This window comes from Phalacrocorax carbo, chromosome 5 (assembly GCF_963921805.1).
Source record: "Phalacrocorax carbo chromosome 5, bPhaCar2.1, whole genome shotgun sequence".
Taxonomy (NCBI): Eukaryota; Metazoa; Chordata; class Aves; order Suliformes; family Phalacrocoracidae; genus Phalacrocorax; species Phalacrocorax carbo.
This window is the reverse complement of record NC_087517.1, coordinates 18214097-18233838: the sequence shown is the minus strand read 5'-3', so window position 1 is coordinate 18233838 and position 19742 is coordinate 18214097. Positions and strand designations below refer to the sequence as shown.

Below are 19742 nucleotides of genomic sequence, written 5' to 3'. Positions count from 1 at the left end.
TTCTTTGCTATTTGGAGCAAAGGTGTTGATCTCTGGAATTGGTCACTCCCCTCCCTGTTCCCTACACTGGGGGCCAGGGCAGAGACCTTCCCCTGGCACTCTGGGGAGGCAGGAGGGCTCCCTGGCCCCTGCTCAACCTGCCTCAGTGTAAGCTGTCTGCCTGACCCAGGCAGTACTGATTCCTTCACACTTGTTTGTGCCTTGTGCCCCCCACCTCTCTTTTGGCCACACATGGGTTGTTACAGTCTTCCTTGTGAGTGCTGAAGTGGCTGTGCTGCAACAGACAAGCCAGAGCTTCAGGTGAGATCCCTGGGAAACCAAGGGCTGCGTGTCAGCTGTGAGGACATTTGTGATGCATCTGCCTGACTGACTTTGGCATGCAAAGGGTGCACAAAAGCTGTTGAACTGGCCCTGACCTGTTGCCCTGCTCTCTCCACACCTGGCCTTGTCCTGAAGAGGTTGATCTAACCTGCTGCCCGAGAACCTTCTGTGCTTAGATTCCCCACACTGGTCTCTTTTCAACCCTAATGCTCTAAAATTACTTTTCCCCCTCCTTGGTCTGAGCCTACGCTACCTGTCCTGGGCTTGGGGATCTGAGAGCCAGATGTTGTGCCCTGCTGGGGATGAAGGCTGAGCACTCGCTCCCTGAAAGGAGCCCTAATTTTAATTCAGTGCTCACTCTGTCCTTGTTCCTGCTGCTTTCTGGGTGAACAGCCTGTCCGTGCTTCAGTGAAAAGGTGTAAACTTTATCTAATGTTGGTGCTTGTTCTGCTGCCTCCTGCCTTCACTTGTGAAATTGCTGTGCTCCAAGAATGGTGTTTGATCACATCCTGAAAGAAAGAAAAAGATCTCTGTCCCTCATAGCAGCTGAAGCTCCTTGGCTTCCTCCAGTGAGCCAGGCTTACTCTCAGCAAGAAAACTGCCATGCCCGGTGTTTGGAGCATGGGAATTCAGCCATGGAAATTGGAGTGTGTGAGGACTTGGGTGACTTCAATCAAATGCCAGATGTGTTAGGGGGAGGGTTTTTTCCTGGGAGTAGGGATGTAGGAAGGGCCCTCACCTTTCTGACTCGCTGCTGTCGGCCTGGAGCAGAGGACATTTTGCAACAGCATGTGGAAATGAATTTGGGCTAAAGAAAACAAACCTCCAGGTCAGAAGGGAGGAACAGAGCACCTGCATCCTGCCCTGGGGCTCCTTGCTTGGTTTCCACCTGTGCCACCCACCTACCACAGGGCTGTTGTGAGGCTTAACTTGGCAAAAGCACTCGGGCCAGGCAGAAGGGCACTGGTGGCATCTGTAGCATTAACACTATTAAAAGCAAGCAGTGACAAATATTGCCTGTGCTCTTGTGTAGTGGCAGTGTCCCCTCTGGCTCTCCCTCACCACTTCTCCCTCCTCCCAAAGTGCTGTGAAGTGTTTGTCAGTGGCTCACTGACCAGTTTTGACCCCCAGCCTTGTGAGACAAGGCTGGATCCCAGCAGCCAACCTTTGCCCGGCTGCCGAGCACAGGGTTTGAGATGCCAAGGCCAGCACCCTGCTCTGGGAGCCACCCTGAGGCACTAGAGACCACCCCCCACAGCCACAGGATCAACCCCTCATTTGCAAAAACATTTGTGCAAGTCTGGGGTTGGACCAAAGCAACGCCTGTTTGTGCTGAAATGCAGCCAGGTGGCATCAGCCGGACCCCTTTGTGTCCTCATATGCTCTCAGCTTTGCTCTTAGCCCCGCAGGGCAGAGCCAAGAGGAACCTGGAACCAGCTCCCCCAGCCCCATCAAGGTGATGCAGCCCCTGAAGCTGATTTCAGGACTCTGGAACAAGGACTGGGAAGGGGAGAGGCTCTGGCTGGCTCATTTTGTGGGTCAGCACGCACACACTGACCCCTGGCTCCATGGTGTTGGGAAGGAGGCACAGAACCTGCCCACTTCTTGATTGCATTTCAGGCACTTGTGGCTCTTCCAGCCCATCCAGGACTTTTGTTCCTGGCAGGAAGGAAGCCCAGCAACAGGGGAGAGTCAGCAAGACTGCCAGCAACTGGCCAAATCCCTCCTTCAGCCACACAGACCCTCTGCTGCTGGAAAGAGTTGTCACCTCCAACAGGCATTTCTGCACCTTGCACCAGACTGACCTAGCTGCAGAAATTCACATTGGGGTTAACATTAAGCTCTTAGGTGATATTCTGTAACCAGCCAAACCTTCTCACCTGCCACCACGCGCAGGCCTGCAGTAGCTGCAGGGCCCCACATCTCCTCTGCCAGGAGGGACAGTCATGCCCTCCCAGGAGCCATGTCCAAGCAGATCTGCAACTTGGTGTCACAGCCCAGCAGGGCAGGAACTGTGACACCAGCTTGCAGCCCGAGGGACAATGAGCTCTCTCTTGGGAGCCGTTTTTTTTCTGAAATGCTCTGAATTTGCTGTACTGGCCTTGCCAGGCCCTGGTCAGGAGGGTTCTGGACCAGCAGCTGGATAGTGGGATAACTAACAGACAAAGGGACCAGAGAGTCAAGAGCCATGTTGTGCACTTCACAGAGGATATTCAAAAACCAGTGAAGACCATTCTCCCTTCAAAGACCAGCATCTCTTTGGCAGGGCAGCACCCAATGTCCTGCCCTGGGGGAATGCCCTTCTGGGGCACCCCCAGGCTGCCTCCTGAGGAAGGGGATTCACCTCCAGGAGCTTTGGCAGCTTACAGCAATCCCAGCGGGAGGCACACGCTGGTGAATGGGGCCGGGGCCATAGCACCCAAGTCTGGGGAGTAGCAAGAGCTAATCCCCTCTCCCTGCAGCAAGGCTGGCAGCTCTGACTCTCCACCTGCTTTAAGAAAAGCCATAGCCTTGGAGGGGTAGAGATGAACAGAGACCTGGCCTGCGTGGCTGGGCAGCTCAATGACGTCCCCAGGATGGTCAAGTCCTTGTCCCAGTCCTTGCAGTGTAGCAGGGGAAAGCTGGCCCCTGGTCACAGCAGGATGGAGCGTATGTTTGCAATGGCTCCTTCAGGGTCCATCTTGTAGAGCATGAAGTGGCCCTGCACTTGGGCAGCGCTGATCTGCTCAGAGACCGCCAGTGCCTGCTCCGCAAACCGCTTGGCTGCAGCTGGGGGCTGCTCGGGGTAGAAGCGCTGGAACATGCGGGCAAGCTGCCAGTGGGAGCAATGGCCCACGTACTGCTTGAGATCCACACGACCGGGCCGCACCAGGGCTGGATCCAGCCTGTTGAGAGACATGGGTGCTTTGAAAACCCAATCAAAGTGTCTCTGCAGGGTGGGTCCTGCAGGAAGCCCCCCCTCCATACTAACACCACCAGTGTCCTATCTGCAAGGTGCTCTGCACTGTGGGATGGTAAAGGTGGGGAAGAGGTTTGTCCCTGGGGAGTTGAAGAGGGAAAATCAACCTAAAATAAATGAGAGCTGGGAAAGGGCTAGCTCTGGAGGAGAAGTCTGTCCTGGGAAACAGCTCTGCCCATCTCTGTCCCATGAGCAACCTGTGAACCCTCCAGGCCAGCTCAGTCTGGAGTGAGACAAGCCTGCCACAGGGCAGCATCTGGCCAGGTGCCATGAGGCCAGGCTGCACCCTGCTAACCCAACATGCTGCATGAGGGGCCAGTGTTTCACTCACAGCATGGCCACAACCCCAAAATCCACAGATCCCCACAGGCAGGAAGCCGGTACCACTCCTGAAGGGCACAGCCATGGCCTGAACAGCAAGGAAGCATCTGAGGCTCCAGCAAAGGGAATCCTGATTAACAATCAAGGGATTTGCATCCCAAGGGAGGATTCAGGAAACCTGAACCCCCCAGTCTTCACGCTGGAGGATGCAAATAGCCCTCCATAAAGGTTTTTCCTCCATAAAGGGTTTTCCCATGCCGCTCTCCCTGTTCCCTCCCAGAGGGCAGCTCTAACCTGTCCACGTAGTTGGTAGTCATGAAGACGATCCTGGCCTCCGTGGAGGCCACACCATCCAGGGCGTTGAGGAGGCCGCTGAAGGTCAGGCGCCCCATGCCTTGGTACAGAGCTGGGTCTGGGGACAGAGGCATCCTGATCATGTCAATCGGCCACTCACCCCGCGCAGTCCTGTGGGCCACCTCCCTATTGCCCAAGGCTTAAGCCAAGCTCCCTGCTCTCTCCTTCCCCTGAGGCTGACCCTCTGCCTCTCCCTGGCTGGCAGCACATTCACCTCTCCTGCCTGGCCGCACCCTGGGAACCCAGAAAGAGAATGAGGGGGAAAGACCACCTCTCCCTTATTCTGAAAATAGCTGGGCAGAAGTGTCTTTGCCTGAGGATCAAGGACCCAAATCTCCCCTTATATGGTCTAGCCAAGACCGGGCAAGGTCCACCTTGGGCCCTGAGGCCCCACAGAGCTGCCCACTCCTGGTCTCTGCTGGTGCGGCAGCACATCCCAGAGTCCAAACCAGCCCCCAGCACAGCCAGCAAACCTCCCTCCCACCACTGGCCCGGGAATGGGGCACCCCTCACTCTCAGCAGCAAGGTCCCGGCTGATGAAGGCAGCATCCACATCCTCCAGCAGGATGATGCTCTGCTGTGGTGCCACGCTCAGGAGGTGATTGAGCCGGTCATCGGAGAGGCTGTGGTCGCTGAGGCTCAGCAGGCAGATACTGTACTGCAGCTCCCCAGCCAGGGCTGTGCTGGGAAGGACACAAACCACAGGGGTGAATCACAGCAAGGAAGCCTGGAGCAGAGGGAGAACTGGATCTCCCTGCCCAGCAGCAGGGAAGAGGGCAGAAGCATCTTCCCCCCACAGGGATCAGATATTGGGGCAGGCGGGAGCCCCCGCTCAGCCCACTGGTGCCACGCAGTGCTGTGCAAAGCAAAGGTGAGAAGGGCTGGCTCATCACCCTGACCTGTCACAGTGCCAGCAGTGACTGCTGAACCAGGCATCACACAGGAGGCACAGCCCGCTCCTGCATTTCAAACACAAACTCATCCACGCCCTCTCACCAAGACTGCTGTGCCCCAGCGCAGGCAGCTGGCAGGAAAACTGCTGTCATCCAGCTGGCAATACTCACATGAAGCTGCTCTTCCCACAGCCGGGAGGACCATACAGCAGGTAGCCTCTTCGGTAGGGGATTCCTAGGAAGACAGCGTCCTTTTAGGAACCAGCTAGGTTGCTCTGAGCTCTCTTCCCCAGAGCTGTGGGGCTACATCAGAGGAAAGCAAGCAGCAGGACAAAGTTTCTCTGCAGCTGTCTCCAGAGAGGGCCACAAGCATCCTGCCTCACCCCACAGCAGCATCGCAGGAGCAATGAACTCTGTGGCTTATCCTGTTTCCAGAATTGGATTGAACTGTCTCTTTGCAGACCCAGGCTTGACCTCAGCACCTGGGCTTGCTCATTTGTGGGATGTGCCCAAGGTGGTGCCCCACAGCAGTGGCTGTGGGTGGGTAAGGAGCCACACTGGGCACAGTACAGAGGACACCACGCCAGAGCCTTGCCTCTCTCGCTGTACCACTTGGGGTTGTCGATGAACTCCTTCACGTCCTGGACCAGCCTCTCCGACACACCTTCCTCCAGCACCACTGAGCTGAGAGGCCGCCGCCGGCGGGGGAAGCCAAACTGCCGCCACTCTGCTCCCATGGCCGTGTACATGATCGTCCTCCCCTCCTGCTGCTGCAGTGCCAGCTCCCGGGCTGCGAAGAGAGGCACAGGGGACAGCTGGCAGGGAAAAGGATCTCCCATAAAGCCCTGGGCGTCTCCAGGGAGCAGGCTGTTCCCAGCAGGGCCACACGCTGCTCCACTACAGACCTTCCTGGAGGATACTAAAGAATATCTCCCTGTTGGTGCCCAGTGCAGTGAAGGTGATGGACTCCCAGGGGGTCCCCGTGTGCAGGTCAATCATCTGCTTCTCCCGGTTGCGCTCGATGCGAATCCACTTCCTGCGATACCTGGGCAGGAAGACAGGGTTGGGGGACGGTGGTCCAGCACCACTCAGCTGAGCCCAGCTTGGGTTGTGTGTCAAGGAAAACACTCATCTTCAGTACAGAAAACACTTCTCACCAGTGAATAGTCTCCTCTTGCTGCCCTCAATCTCCTGCCCTAATCCAGACCCAAGAAGCAGGCAGGATCCTCTCTGCTGCTTCCACGGGCCCTCCAAGTTGGAGTTTACTTGCTAAAATGAAGGTCAGCCCCCAGACTGCTTTCCCCTGCCCTCCCTTACCAGATAAAATGGTTCCCAGGGCTGGGGACAAAGTCGAACTTGGTGCTGACGCGCCCACTTTCATGCTGCAGGTAGGACGTCTGGACGCTGAGGTGCTGCGTGTGCTTGGCGTGGTGGGAGATCCAGTTCAGCAGCCAGTGGTAGCTCTTATCCTTACTGGGCACCTCCAAGGTGATCATGTAATGGCGCCTGAAAGCCACCAGCCCAAACTGGGCCCCTTTCCGGGCTAACGCCAGGGCTGTGCCCACCCCAACAAGGCCAAACCCAGCCCCAAAGTACGGGTTGTCCTTCAGTGCTAAGACCAAGTCCAAAAAGGGCATTGTGGGAGGTTAAGCAGCTCCTTTCCACAGCATCATTTCTGCACTCCGGAAACAAACCTTTGTGGAAAGAGAAGTACTGAATGGCAGTGGGGGACACAACGGACCATCCACATTTCCCTGGCCTTTATCATGGCCGGTTCTCAAGGTGAAAGGCTGCCTGGCACAGTCAGATCTCCCACATCTGTGCTTATCTTATTACCGGGGGCTCAGACAGCTGCTGGCCACAGGAGACTCCTCCCTCTCTACAGGCCACAGGGTGAGACAGGCAGGAGGGGACCAGGAGCTGGAGGCTGTTAAGCAAGCACAAGAGCATCTCATTTCTTCAGCCATGACAACAAACCCAGAGCTTTACACAGTTTTATTCCTTAAACTGCCAAAAATCATGATCACTAAAATTATTTATGGTTTATTGTTTGAAAAAGCTGAAGTGCATCCCAGGCTGAGCTGAGAGCTGGTTCTTTGCTGCTGGCAATGGGGGCACGACTGCAGCAGAAGCAGCACCTCCATGTCTAGATAAAGGGCAGCAGCTGCACACTCGGGGCTTGAAGTTTCTCCAGCTCCCTCAGCAGGGAGCTGTCAGATATAGGGGATGAGGGGGAGGCTCCCCTGACAGACAGGCACACGGATAGGCTCAGCACCCTCAGATAGGGTCCCACCTCCCCCAGAACACGGTCTGACCCCACCGCAAGGCCCGTTCCCAGGGCAGGACCTCCCCCGCCCCACAGCAAGGCCTTGGGCCCACGGCGGGGTCCCGGCCCCGCCCCACAGCGGGGCCCGCCCCGCCCCAACAGAGCCTCCGCCCCGCGGCAGGAGCCCACCTTCCCCCGCAGGAGCCCAGGGCCGGCCTCTGCTCCCCTCACCCCCAGGGCGAGCCCTCTCCGGCAGGAGCCTCCGCTCCGCTCCCGGTGCCGCTCCTCCGCACCTCCGCGCCGCACCGCTCTGGCCCGCGCTGCGCCGCTCTCTATAGTCCCGACCCCCACTTCCGCCCGGCGCCGCTTCCGGCCAGCTGCCGGCTCGCACCATAGAGCGGAGCCGGCGCTGGGCGGCAGGGCAGGGCGGAGTGGTTGTGCCAGCCGCACAAAGGGTGATGTTCCCTCCCGCCCGGCGCGTACCATAGAGATGGGCTGGGGTTGGTGGTGGCGGCACCGGGGCCCAGCTTAAGCCCCCGGTCCGGGGTGGCGGGGACAGGCCGGGGCTGCAGCGCCGTGCGGTGCTGGGGGGCTGGGGCGGCCCGGCCCTGCAGGGACTCGCGGTGAGCACCGCCTCGCAGGGGGTTGGGCCTTGATCTGGCGGGTTGGGTTCGGGTTTGGGCCCACCTGGGCTCGGGTCTGGGGACTAGGCCTGGCTCTGGGCCTGCCTGGGCCTGGGGAGCGGGCCCTGGATGTTGGGCTCAGGGAGAGGCCCCCGGGCATCTGTGGGGAGGGTATGGGGGTGCTTGCACCCCCATCTCCCCCGTGGCTCTGGGTTTTGCCAGTAGCCTGCATGGGGCATGGCAGAGGGGAGTCCATGTTGCAGTACTCAGCTTTATACTGGTGCTGTAGGCTGCCCCTCAAAATCCAGGAGGACCCTGTGGCTTTGGGGTTCTCCATCGTTTAAAGCACTTTCCTCTGTTTCAGACCGAGAGGCCTCCTGCCTGGCACGAAGCCGGCAGCAATGAGTGCAGAAGTGGCTGTTTCTGAGGGTACCAGTGGGGAGATGGAGCCCTTGTGCTCAGAGCTTCTCCTGCCCACACCGGGAGAGGCAGGAGCTGTAGGAAGCCCTGGTGTGGCCAGCACTGGCCTGTCTGGGACACCCCCGCTGACTGCCAGCCAGGACTTGGTGCTGGCGGAGGCATCAATGCCTGGGGAAGGGGCTCACGTTGAAGGAAGCAATGTAGAAATATTCATCGAAACTGTGGCTGGCAACGTGACGCTGAGCAACACAGCCAGTGCCACAGGTACGGGGCATGGGAAGGGTAGTGTGGGGCTTTTGGTGCTCAGCGGAGGGAGAGAGGTCCAGCTGGGGGTCCTGTCCCCTCCAGCTGGCACCCTGAGGACACTGCGGCGCCCTCATCTCTCTGACCCTGTGTGTGTCATGAGTCTGGAGCCATCATTCAGCGCAGACAAGGCATGAGCTGGGTGTGCAGGTGGGGAGGTGTGGCTGTGGGAGCCTTGGGTAGGGTGAGGGTGTTGCTCTGGGCTGTCAGCAGGGACAAGGTTGAGATCTCCACCTTGGAGGTGGCTGTCGCCCGCAGCATGCTTCTCACCTGGGTCCAGTGTAGGGGCATCCTGCTAGAAACAGGGCTGAGCCAGCCTTGCATTGCTGGGTGCCTTGGAGGTGCTACAGGACAGAGCTGGTCATCATGGTCACCTGGGTGAAGGTGTTCCCTACCTGATGGGTGCATGCATCCTGGGATCCTGGGATACCCCCGGAGGGGGAGGGCTGCGGCTCTCCAGACCGTAATTTGTGGCAACAGGGGTTTATTCTCCTTGTCTGGAACTGGAAGTGAACCACCAGTCCCAAGCCCTGGGCCTAGTGACAGCTCTTTCTAATGCTCACCCCTTGGTCTCTGCAGAGCTGCTGGTCAAAGTGGTGGAGCTCTATTTCTGCGAGAGGTGTGGCCAGAGCTTCCCGGAGGCCTCCCTGCTGTCCCAACACCAGTGCCTGCTGCTGGCCCCCAGCAGGCACTTGGAGCTCCCTGGGGCACTGTCAGCTTCTGCCAGCAAGGGCCAGAGTGAGCCAGGGGTCTCAGAGCTGCCTGGAGCCAGTGCGCAGGAGGGCTCGGCTCCCGAGCACCTGCTGTGCCCCGTCTGCCAGGAAGCATTTGTGCAGCCCAGCGAACTGAAGGAGCACTTCAAGACCCACCGCACCCCACCTGGAGCCCTGCCCTGCCCTGAGAAGGGCTGCCACTTTGCCACGGAGGACCGCAAGCAACTGCGTGGCCACCTGCGCCGCCTGCACGGGGCCTCTGCTGTGTCCTGTGCCTACCGTGCCTGCCCGCTGCTCTTCCCCAGCCGCCTGGCCATGGAGCAGCACCACCGCACCCACTTCCCCTTCCACTGCAGCCACTGCAACTTTGTCACAGCCAACGCCAAGCTCTTCTGGCAGCACAGGAAGGGCCACACTGTGGAGCCCCCCACAGAGACACCCGCAACAGGCAGCCTCCCTGGCTCAGCCCCCCATGGTCTCAAGCAGCACTGCGTCCCGCTGCCAGGTATGGCTGGGCAGAGGGTCAGGGCTTGTGGGTGCTGTGGAGGCTGCCTGGGTCCCAGTCACAACTGGGAGGAGTGGGGGTCAAGGCTGTGCTGCTGGAGAGCCAGAGAGCCCTGTGCTCTAGTGGCTCTCTGCAGCTTTCCTTCCTCCCTGTGGCACCGTTTGTGTCCCCCATCTCAATCAGGAGGGTTTTTTGCACGTGTGTGGGTAAGGGGGGTGGCTTCCTCTTGTCTGGAGCATGGTAATCTCTGTCTTTCCCCACTGAAGCAGCAGCAGAAGGGCAGGAGGAGGTGGGGAATTGCCACCCTGGCTGGGAAGACACCGCAGCAGAAGCCAGGCTGGCAAATCCCATGGGCCCCAGTGAGGGCTCCTTGGAGGGGCAGAAAGTATCAGCTGGAGAAGAGGAGTTGGACAGTGGTGGGGACGAGTCGCCAGAGGAGGAAGGCGAGGCCAAAGAAGACAGGAAGGCAGCTCCTGAGAAAGCCAAAGTGCCGCTGGCACAGCACTTCAAAGGTAGGATGCAGGGCACAGGGGTCTATACCAGGAGCTGCTTGGGCTTTGTGTTAACAACAAGCAGCATGGCCTCAAGACTGGCAGGGAAATGTGGGCCAGGCTGGTGGGGTGTGGCAGGTCCTGTGCTGTCCAGCAGCCTTTTTTCTCCTGCATGTACCAGTGCACTGTTCCTCCTTCCTCTGCCCTCTCCCCAAGCAACCATGTCCCTTCTTCTCCCGTTGCCTGTCCTCAGTTGCTGCCAGGCTCGGGCAAAAGCAGGCAAAAGTCTGCCTGGCTCTGGGGAGCGAGGGTGCGTGGGCAGGCCTGATTCAGGCTGTGCTGGATTGTCTTTGCCAGTGTTGAGCTGGAAAGAGCCCATCTGAACCATGCTCGTGGCTTGGGTGGGCACAGTCCCTCCAAGTAAATGGCTGCTATGTGACCACGTATATGATAAGCCCTCACCCTGGCACATCTGGATCAGGGAGAGAACATCTGCCTGTGCTCTCTTCTCTCTCTTCCTTGCTGACGGCTACCCCTCCTCTGCCTCTCACAGGGGATGTCGCGGAGGGCTCCGAGTACCTCTACAAAACCCACATGTGCCCTGAATGCAAGCGATGCTTCAAGAAACGGACACACCTGGTAGAGCACCTCCACTTGCACTTCCCTGACCCTAGCCTGCAGTGCCCCAACTGCCACAAGTACTTCACCAGCAAAAGCAAGCTGAAAATCCACATGATGCGTGAGACGGGCGAGAAGGCCCACCGCTGTCCGCTCTGCCACTACAGCTCGGTGGAGAAGAATGCCCTCAACCGCCACATGGCCAGCATGCACGAGGACATCTCCAACTTCTACTCTGATGTTTACTCCTGCCCTGTCTGTGAGGAGAAGTTTCGGCTCAGCCAGGCCCTCAAAGAGCACTTGAAGACTCACAAAGCTGAGCCCAAGAGGCTGAGCTGCTTCCAGGGGGGCTGCAGCTACTGTGCGGAGGACCGGAAGGAGTTTGTCCGTCACCTCAAGGATGCTCATGGCATCAAGGCAGTGGAGTGCAAGTACCACGCCTGCTCGCTGCTCTTTGGCACGGCCGAGGCCATGGAGGCTCACCGAAAAACACACTATGCCTTCCACTGCCAGCAGTGTGACTTCATCTGCTCCAACAAGCACGTTTTCCGCAAGCACAAGAAGCAGGGGCACCCGGGCAGCGAGCAGCTCCAGTGCAGCTTCTGCCCCTATGCCACTTTCAACCCCGTCGAGTTTCATGACCACGTGGGCAAGATGCATGCCAACGAGAAGATCCACAAGTGCACCGAGTGTGCCTTTGCCACTGCGCACAAGAGGGTGCTCATCCGGCACATGCTGCTGCACACCGGTGGGTGTCTGCTGAGGGGGTCCTGAGAGCCGAGCTGGGATGTGGGGGGTCGGGGCTCCCGGGTCCCATTAGTGGCTCTGCCACCCTAGCGTCACTTGGCTGAAGTTGTGGCGTGCCCTCATCCCTGCTGTTACCCCCAGCTCCTGCTGAGCTGGTTTCCTAACGTGGGAAGGCAGCCTGTGCTGCCTTATCTGGCTGTCATGCTGAGGGCGTTCCTGTGTTGCCTGCAGGAGAGAAACCTCACAAGTGTGAACTCTGCAACTTCACGTGCCGGGACGTGAGCTACCTGTCCAAGCACATGCTGACCCACTCCAATGACAAGAACTTCATGTGCACTGAGTGCGGGTACATCACCAAGTGGAAGCACTACTTGAACGTCCACATGCGCAAGCACACCGGAGATCTCCGGTATGACTCCCAACCCCGCTGACCTGGCAGCACAGTCAGGGCTCCCCAGATCCTGCTCCGGGGGCCTGCTGATCTGGGCTGCATAATGTGCCAGGCTCTCTCATGCCTAGGGGATGGTGACAGGCTGCTCTGTCTGGCACATAAGAAATGTAGTCTGTGAGTTTGCACATTGTTGCCAGTATGGTACTGTGGAAGCAAAGCTGTCTTTGGTGTCTCTGTGCCACCAAGGAGGTGTATTCCTGCATCAGCACAGCTCTGGGCTTGGGTTCATGGGCTCTATTGACGTTTGTGGGCCAAGGCCAGCTTGAGCACACCAAAATGTGTTTTTACCTCTGTATTGTCACCTCCTTTGGGTCTAGTCTGCCTCCAGGAATGCTGGAGGTGCTGCTGGTGTGATGCGTGTGTGTGATATTGGAATCTACCCTGGGATGCCCAGGGAATCTACCTCCCATCCCCAGGCCAGGCTGGGGGTGTAAAGCTGCAGCAGGGATGAATTGCTTGTGGTAAAGGCTACCTAGATGGCAAAGGTTAGACCTGGCAAACTGAACAGTATCTCTTCCCCATGTGTCCAGGACAGAGAAGCAGGGCTCAGCGTGTCTGGCGGGGCTCAGCCTGCCCTGGTCCCTCACACTTCCTGACCGATTCTGCTTTCCCTACAGGTACCAGTGCAACCAGTGCTCATACCGGTGCCACCGTGCTGACCAGCTGAGCAGCCACAAGCTGCGGCACCAAGGAAAGAGTCTGATCTGCGAGGTGTGTGGCTTTGCTTGCAAGCGCAAGTATGAGCTGCAGAAGCACATGCAGGCAAAGCACTCACAGAACTACCAGGTGCCCATCTTCCAGTGCCAGTACTGCACCTACCAGACCAAGTACAAGCAGGCACTGTTGAACCACGAGAACTGCAAGCACACCAAGCAGAAGGAGTTTCGCTGCGCCCTCTGCTCCTACTGCACCTTCAGCAATACCAGCCTCTTCTTCCACAAGCGCAAGATTCACGGCTACATCCCTGGCGACAAGGACTGGCTGGAAAACTACGCCAACAAGGAGCTGGAGATCAGCTCATCTGAGGCGCTCTTTGGCTACGAGCTCGGCACAGCCCTGCATGTGGATGCAAGCTCCCCCCTTGCTGGCAAGGAACAGTGGGCAAAGGCAAAGTCATCCCAGCTGGAGTCCCAGGGGAAAGAGGGCCACCAGCAAGCGCTCATGGTGCCTGTCCTTGGGCAGGGTGCTGCTCCACTGGAGAGCAGCAGCAGGGCAGAGGGAGGTGTGGGTGAGGGGGAGCAGAGCCGTCCCACTGCTGGTGATGCCCTGGGAGATGGCTGCGTGCAAGGAGATGCTGCCACCAGCTCAACTGAGCTCACTGCTTCTGAGGATGTGACAGAGACCTGCACATTGCATTTGGAGGCATTGAATGTCTCGTCTGACCCCCTTCTGGAGCATTTGACTGGGGAAGCCTGTGCAGCGCAGCCAGGGAGTATGGAAATGCTGTCCTGCAAGGAGCCTCCCGCAGCCTATGAGATGCTTGGCTCCCAGGGTGACCTTGGCTTGGAGGTCAATGACAATACGCTTGAAGACATCCCAGACTTAGAGGAAGAGGAGGCAGATGTACAGGAGGAGGAGGTGGTGAGGCTGGAGGACAGGGTAGTAGCAGGAGACAGCCAGGGAAAAAATTCCCTAAGGCAGGCCAGAGGCTACCTTGAGGGGTCATGCTTGGACCACCCCAAGCTGGTGGCAGACACTGAGATGAGAGGGACGAGCCAAGCCAAGCTGCCAGAGGCCTGGCTCAGCGTGCTGAAGACAGCTGACCAGAGCCACCCACCTGTCCCAGAAGACGCAGCCGCCTCCGATGACGATGCCAGAGGCGGCTCAGAGTTGGTGCTGAAGGCACTCCGGAAGCAGGACAAGGAGCAGGCGGAGACACTGGTGCTGGAGGGCAGGGTGCAGATGCTGGTGGTGCAGTCAGAAAGCCAGATCTTTAAGTGCGAGAAGTGCTCGTACATCACACGGAAGGAGAAGTCCATGTCCCTGCACTCCAAGGCCAGCTGCCAGAGCCGCCGGGCCCCGCTTGTGTGCCACGAGTGCGGTGCCAGCTTTAAGCAGCAAAGGGGCCTCAACACCCATCTCCTTAAGAAGTGCCCAGTCCTTCTGAAGAAGAACAAGATCCTCAGACCAGCTGGTCAGGAGCCACCTGGGTTGTGCCAACCTACTGACCAGCCTGGTGATAACAGTATGGAAACAGCAGGGAGTGAGAGGGGAGGCTCAGAGGGGTCTGGCCATGCTGAGAGCCCCTGGGAAGCTGAACTGCTACCTGACAAAATGCAGACGGCAGGCAGTCCTTTGGCTGGGGAACAGGCTTCAGGCTGTCCTGCCCCTGAGAAATCCCTGCTGGGTGACAGCACAGAGGTGGCGGAAAAGCCTCCCCAGCAAGGGGTTGGAGCTGAGCCACCTGGAGCTGCTTGTCCCCCCCAGCCTGGGAAACACTTGGAGAAATACCGGCTGGAGGGAGGGAAGCTGCACTGCAATGCCTGCTCCTTCGTGTGCTCCCGTGTCTCCACCATCACCTCCCACGTGGAGGACGGGTGCCGGAGCCTGGAGCAGTTCTGGTGCTCCCTCTGCCCTGAGGCCTTCCGCTCCAGGCGGGCCCTCAAGAGTCACTGTGCCGAGAAGCACATCGTGCATCCTGAGGAGGATGGACCCCAAAGCACTGAGCTCCCTGCAGGGGGCCTGGCCAGCGCTGAGGTGGGCCAGCCTGGTGAGCCTCCCCTGGATGCAGCCCCCCCAAAATCCACCCTGCCCAAGAGAAGGCGTTTCTCCTGCCCGACCTGCCCCTTTACCTGCCACCAAGAACGAGCTATGAAGACGCACAAGAAGAGGGGCTGCGTGGTGCTGGGTGAGTTTCGCTGCACCTCCTGTCCCTTCACCTCCAAGGTTGCCAAAGCCCTGCGGCTGCACCGCAAGCTGCACCGCAAGCATTACAGCAAGCGGCCGCAGCTGCAGTGTCGCCAGTGCGAGTTCACCTGCAAGCAGGCCCGCTGCCTGCGGCAACACATCCGCATCAAGCACGAGGGGGTGAAGCCACACAAATGCTGCTACTGCGAGTTCAGCACCACGCGGCGCTACCGCCTGGAGGCCCACCAGTCCCTGCACACCGGCGTGGGGCGCATCGCCTGCGGCATCTGCAGCCAGACCTTTGGCACCAACTCCAAGCTGCGCATCCACCGCCTGCGGGTGCATGAGAAGACACCCACCCACTTCTGCCCACTCTGTGACTACAGCAGCTACCTGCAGAATGACATCACCCGCCACGTCAACAGCTGCCACCGTGGTGAGCTCAACTTCAGCTGCCCCCGCTGCGAGGCTCGCTTCAGCTCCGAGACGGCCCTCAAGCAGCACGTCCTGCGGCAGCACGAGGAGAAGGTGTCCTACGGCTGTCCGCGCTGCGGCTTCATGTGCCACAGTGAGGCCACGCTCAAGTGCCACGTGCAGAAGCAGCACCCGCACCTGGAGTGCAGCACCTGCAAGGAGACCTTCCGCACCCGGGAGGCACTGGAGGAGCACAAGACACAGCATTTCAGCCACCGCTGTGAGCTGTGCAGCTTTGCAGCCAAGGAGCGGCAGCAGCTGGTGCGGCATTACGTGGAGAGCCACGAGCCAACTGCCCCCCAGGACAAACCCCTGCAGTGCCCCTTCTGCGACTTTGCCTGCCGCCACCAGCTCGTCTTTGACCAGCACATGAAGGGCCATGGGGGCACCCGTGTGTACAAGTGCTCAGACTGCGAGTACACCACGAAGAACAGGCAGAAGATCACGTGGCACATCCGCATCCACACTGGCGAGAAGCCTTACAAGTGCCACCTCTGTAAATATGCGTGTGCTGACCCCTCACGTCTCAAGGTGAGAGCCCTGCTTGGGGATGGGGGATATATCCTACTGCATCTACGTGGCTTGGGGGGGATCCAGACACAGCGATATGAGGAAGAAGAAACTCCCAAGGGGAAGTTTAGTCCTCTTTCTCTTCTTTGTGGCTCCTACAGGAATAGGAGGCGAGCAGGTAAAACTTCTGTGGGTACAATACATTTCTGACCTAAACCGTTCTCCCTGCTGTAGCAGATTAAGGTGAAGAGGGATTTGTAGCAAAGCAAGAAGGCGGGCAGCTGTCCAGGTTCAGTCCTCTTCCCACTGACATCTCTAGCATCCTCTGGGTGCAGCTGGCTGTGCCCCCATCATGGGGCAGCCTTGCACCATTCAAAGCCAAGTTTGGCTGCCCGCTGGCTAGCAGCATGCCCTGCAGCACCAGTTAGTCACATTGCAGGGAAGGCTCGGCTTCCCTGCAAACAGAGCCAGACCCTGCCCTCATTTCTGTCGATGATTAGCAACATTATGCACGGTAAAGGGCCTTTCCTAGAAAAGGAGGGCCAGGTGTGGGGTAATGGAGGGGAAAGTGGCCTGGTTTTGCTAAAAGAAATATTGACTTTTTTAATGGCCAGGCTGGGCTGGAGCCCTCTGAGGCCACCTGGGCGAGGCTGCGCTACGTGCACAGCTCAGGGCTAGCTCTGTTGGGCTGGGTTTTAACCTGGACTTTGCCCTAAATACCAAACAGGAGAGAAAAGCCGGTGCCCCTCCACAGGCTGGGACAGAGCAAGCTCGGCAGTACGGAGGTCTCATCCTGACCCCGCAGTGGCTCCCCCATGCCCATAGTCTGCCTGGCACGTAGACAGCCCTTCTTGCCCCATGCAGTTTGAGATGTCAGAGCTGTCCTTGAGCCCCTCGCTGCCACCCAGAGGCCTGCACATTTCCAGGGCAGGTGGCATGGCCTCATCCTGACCCTGCTCTCTTGCCCTGTGCCCAGTACCACATGCGGATCCACAAGGAGGAGCGGAAATACCTCTGCCCTGAGTGCGGCTACAAGTGCAAGTGGGTGAACCAGCTGAAGTACCACATGACGAAGCACACGGGTGAGTGCTACCCACCAGGGACAGGCCGTGGAGCACTGGGGAGGGCTCTGGGGCTGTGTGGACCCCAGCTCTGTACTTCCTTTGCTACCAGTGGCCCAGCTGGAAGCAGGGGAGGACCCCAGCAGTTGGGCGGCAGCATGGTCTTTTGTGCTGGTGCGATGGGGGCAGTGGTCCAGGGTGGGAGGGAAGGTGGGGTGGTACGAACCCCAGGGGCTGAGGCACATTGCCTTGGAAATTTGGGGTTTTGAGGTGCCTGCTGGCAGGCTGTGCCCTCCCAGCACAGAGGATGGTGCATAGGAGGTCCCTGGGCCTGATGCCATTACAGGGATAGTGAGATCCACAGGAGGGAAGGCACCATACCCCCATCCCAGTCCCTTCCTCATCACTGCAGGCGTGAAGCCGTACCGCTGTGACGAGTGCGAGTACCGCACCAACCGGGCGGACGCCCTGCGGGTGCACAAGGAGACACGGCATCGGGAGGCCCGCTCCTTCATCTGCGAGCAGTGCGGCAAGGCCTTCAAGACCCGCTTCCTCCTCAAGACCCACCTGAAGAAGCACAGCGAGGAGAAGCCCTATGTCTGCAATGCCTGCGGGCGGGCGTTCCGCTGGGCAGCCGGCCTGCGCCACCATTACCTGACCCACACCAACGAGCACCCCTTCTTCTGCCGCTACTGCCCCTACAAGGCCAAGCAGAAGTTCCAGGTCATCAAACACATCCAGCGGCATCACCCTGAGCGCGGGGCCGGTGACCCCAGCCAGGGGGTGGGCAAAGACCCCAGCACACCCACCGTCCACCTCCACGCTGTGCAGAGGGAGAGGCAGGCCCAGGGGCTCCCTGGGATGGAGCAGGAAGGAGGGTGCCCTGCGGAGAAGGACAGCGCTTCACAGTGAGGCCGAATCCTGACTGCTTTAAGGCCCCAGTGGCACAGGCCTGCTGTAGAGGTGTATGTGTGTGTATAGGCATATATGTATATGGGATGTAAAATATGCAGCTGTATAAAAGGAATCTCTCAGCTCACAGAACCACAGAATCACAGAATGGTAGGGGTTGGAAGGGACCTCTGGAGGTCATCTTGTCCAAACCCCCTGCTTGAGCAGGCACACCCAGAGCAGGGGGCACAGGAACGCGTCCAGGCGGGTTTTGAATGTCTCCAGGGAAGGAGACTCCACAGCCTCCCTGGGCAGCCTGTGCCACTGCTCTGGCACCCTCGCAGGAAAGTTTTTTTTTCTCATATTGAGGTGGAACTTCCTGTGTTCCAAGTTGTGCCCATTGCCCCTTGTCCTGTCATTGTGCACGAATGAAAAGAGCCTAGTCCCATCATCCTGACGCCCACCCTTTAGATATTTATAGGTATTTATGAAATCCCCCCTCAGTCTTCTCCAGGAAAAACAAACCCAAGTCTCTCAGCCTCTCCTCATATGGTAGATGCTCCAGACCCCTGATCATCTTCAGAGCTCTCCACTGGACTTGCTTAAGCAGTTCCCCATCCTTCTTAAACTGGGGGGCCCAAAACTGGACACAGGACTCCAAATGTGGTCTTACTAGGGCAGAGTGTAGAGGGGGAGGATAACCTCTCTCAATCTGCTGGCCACACTCCCTTTAATGCACCCCAGGATACTGTTGGCCTTCTTGGCCACAAGGGCACATTGCTGGCTCAGGGTCAGCTTGCTGTCCACCAGCACTCCCAGGTCCTTCTCAACAGAGCCACTTTCCAGGAGTTCAGCCCCCAGCCTGTACTGGTGCCTGGGGTCCCAGGTGCAGGACCTTGCACTTGCTCTTGTTGAATGTGATGCGGTTCCCCTCAGCCCAGCTCTCCAGCCTGTCCAGGTCTCATTGGATGATGGCACAGCCTTCTGGCGTTATCAGCCACTCCTCACAGCTTGGTATCATCAGTGAACTTGTTGAGGGTACACTCTATTCCATCATCCAGGTTATTGATGAATATATTGAACAGGATTGGACCCAGTACAGACCCCTGGGGAACACCACTAGTGACAGGCCTCCATCCCGACTCTGCCCCATTGATCACAACCCTCTGAGTTCTGTTGATGAGCCAGTTCTCTATCCACCTCACTGTTTTCTCATCTAACCCATACATCCTCAGCTTGTCTATGAGGATGCTATGGGAGACAGTGTCGAATGCTTTACTGAAGTCAAGATAAACAACTCATTTATCTCCCTTCATCAACCCAGCCAGTCACACCATCACAGAAGGCTGTCAGGTTGGTCAAGCATGATCTCCCCTTGGTGAACCCATGTTGACTACTTCTGATAACCTTCTTTTCCTCTACATGCCTGGAGATGACCTCCAGGATGAACTGCTCCATCACCTTTCTGGGGATGGAGGTGAGGCTGACTGGCCTATAGTTCCCTAGGTCCTCCTTCTTGCCCTTTTTGAAGATGGAAGTGACATTTGCTGTCCTCCAGTCCTTGGGCACCTCTCCTGTCGTCCATGACCTTTCAAAGATGATGGAGAGTGGCTGAGCAAGAACATCCACCAGCTCCCTCAGCACTTGTGGTTGCATCCCATTGGGGCCTATGGATTTGTGGGTATCTAGTTTGCCTAGGCGATCTCTGACCCAGTCCTTCTCAACTGATGGTAAGTCTTCCTTTGTCCCAATTTGTCCTCTCTTGTCTGGGGGCTGAGATGCCCGAGGGTCAGCCTTAGCAGTAAAGACCGAGGCAAAGAAGGCATTCAGTAATTCCGCCTTCCCTGCATCCTGTGTCACCGAGGCCCCTTCCTTGTTCAGCAGTGGGCCCACTGTATCCCCAGGCTTCCTTTTACTGCTGATGTATTTAAAGAAGCCCTTCTTGTTATCTTTGACATGCATTGCCAGATTTAG

The 19742-nt window shown here is 58.3% G+C and overlaps 2 protein-coding genes across 9 annotated transcripts; one reads left to right on the top strand and one right to left on the bottom strand.

Annotated features, from left to right (window-relative positions):
- Positions 1 to 2492: 2492 nt before the first annotated feature.
- LOC104053547 (mitochondrial chaperone BCS1) lies at positions 2493 to 7525 on the bottom strand. Of its 5 annotated transcripts, none has more exons than XM_064451370.1 (8): positions 7346 to 7525; positions 6685 to 6775; positions 5754 to 5893; positions 5444 to 5638; positions 5020 to 5083; positions 4469 to 4638; positions 3896 to 4013; positions 2493 to 3206 (listed from the first exon to the last, which is right to left on the bottom strand). In XM_064451370.1, the coding sequence occupies exons 1-8, from the start codon at positions 7506 to 7508 to the stop codon at positions 2954 to 2956; spliced, it is 1194 nt and encodes a 397-aa protein (XP_064307440.1). In that variant the 5' UTR covers positions 7509 to 7525; the 3' UTR covers positions 2493 to 2953. The 5 variants fall into 5 exon arrangements, with proteins under 5 accessions (XP_064307440.1, XP_064307439.1, XP_064307438.1 ...); XM_064451369.1 differs by having other exon boundaries at positions 7408 to 7506; XM_064451368.1 differs by having other exon boundaries at positions 7304 to 7440.
- ZNF142 (zinc finger protein 142) lies at positions 7492 to 17921 on the top strand. Of its 4 annotated transcripts, none has more exons than XM_064451349.1 (9): positions 7492 to 7569; positions 8102 to 8421; positions 9040 to 9678; positions 9945 to 10190; positions 10723 to 11535; positions 11766 to 11943; positions 12603 to 15837; positions 16793 to 16898; positions 17290 to 17921. In XM_064451349.1, the coding sequence occupies exons 2-9, from the start codon at positions 8139 to 8141 to the stop codon at positions 17787 to 17789; spliced, it is 6000 nt and encodes a 1999-aa protein (XP_064307419.1). In that variant the 5' UTR covers positions 7492 to 7569; positions 8102 to 8138; the 3' UTR covers positions 17790 to 17921. The 4 variants fall into 4 exon arrangements, with proteins under 4 accessions (XP_064307419.1, XP_064307420.1, XP_064307421.1 ...); XM_064451350.1 differs by having other exon boundaries at positions 7542 to 7737; XM_064451351.1 differs by having other exon boundaries at positions 7542 to 8421; positions 9948 to 10190.
- The last annotated feature ends 1821 nt before the right edge of the window (positions 17922 to 19742 follow it).

Coding starts and splice junctions, on each gene's coding strand:
- LOC104053547 (XM_064451367.1), bottom strand. CDS start 6,485: ATGCCCTTTTTGGACTTGGTCTTAGCACTGAAGGACAACCCGTACTTT. Junction 4,014..4,468: donor CCGGGACCTTGCTGCTGAGA/GTGAGGGGTGCC, acceptor CTCTGTCCCCAG/ACCCAGCTCTGTACCAAGGC. Junction 3,207..3,895: donor ACTACCAACTACGTGGACAG/GTTAGAGCTGCC, acceptor GTCTCTCAACAG/GCTGGATCCAGCCCTGGTGC.
- ZNF142 (XM_064451349.1), top strand. CDS start 8,139: ATGAGTGCAGAAGTGGCTGTTTCTGAGGGTACCAGTGGGGAGATGGAG. Junction 10,191..10,722: donor GCTGGCACAGCACTTCAAAG/GTAGGATGCAGG, acceptor TGCCTCTCACAG/GGGATGTCGCGGAGGGCTCC. Junction 15,838..16,792: donor CTGACCCCTCACGTCTCAAG/GTGAGAGCCCTG, acceptor CCCTGTGCCCAG/TACCACATGCGGATCCACAA.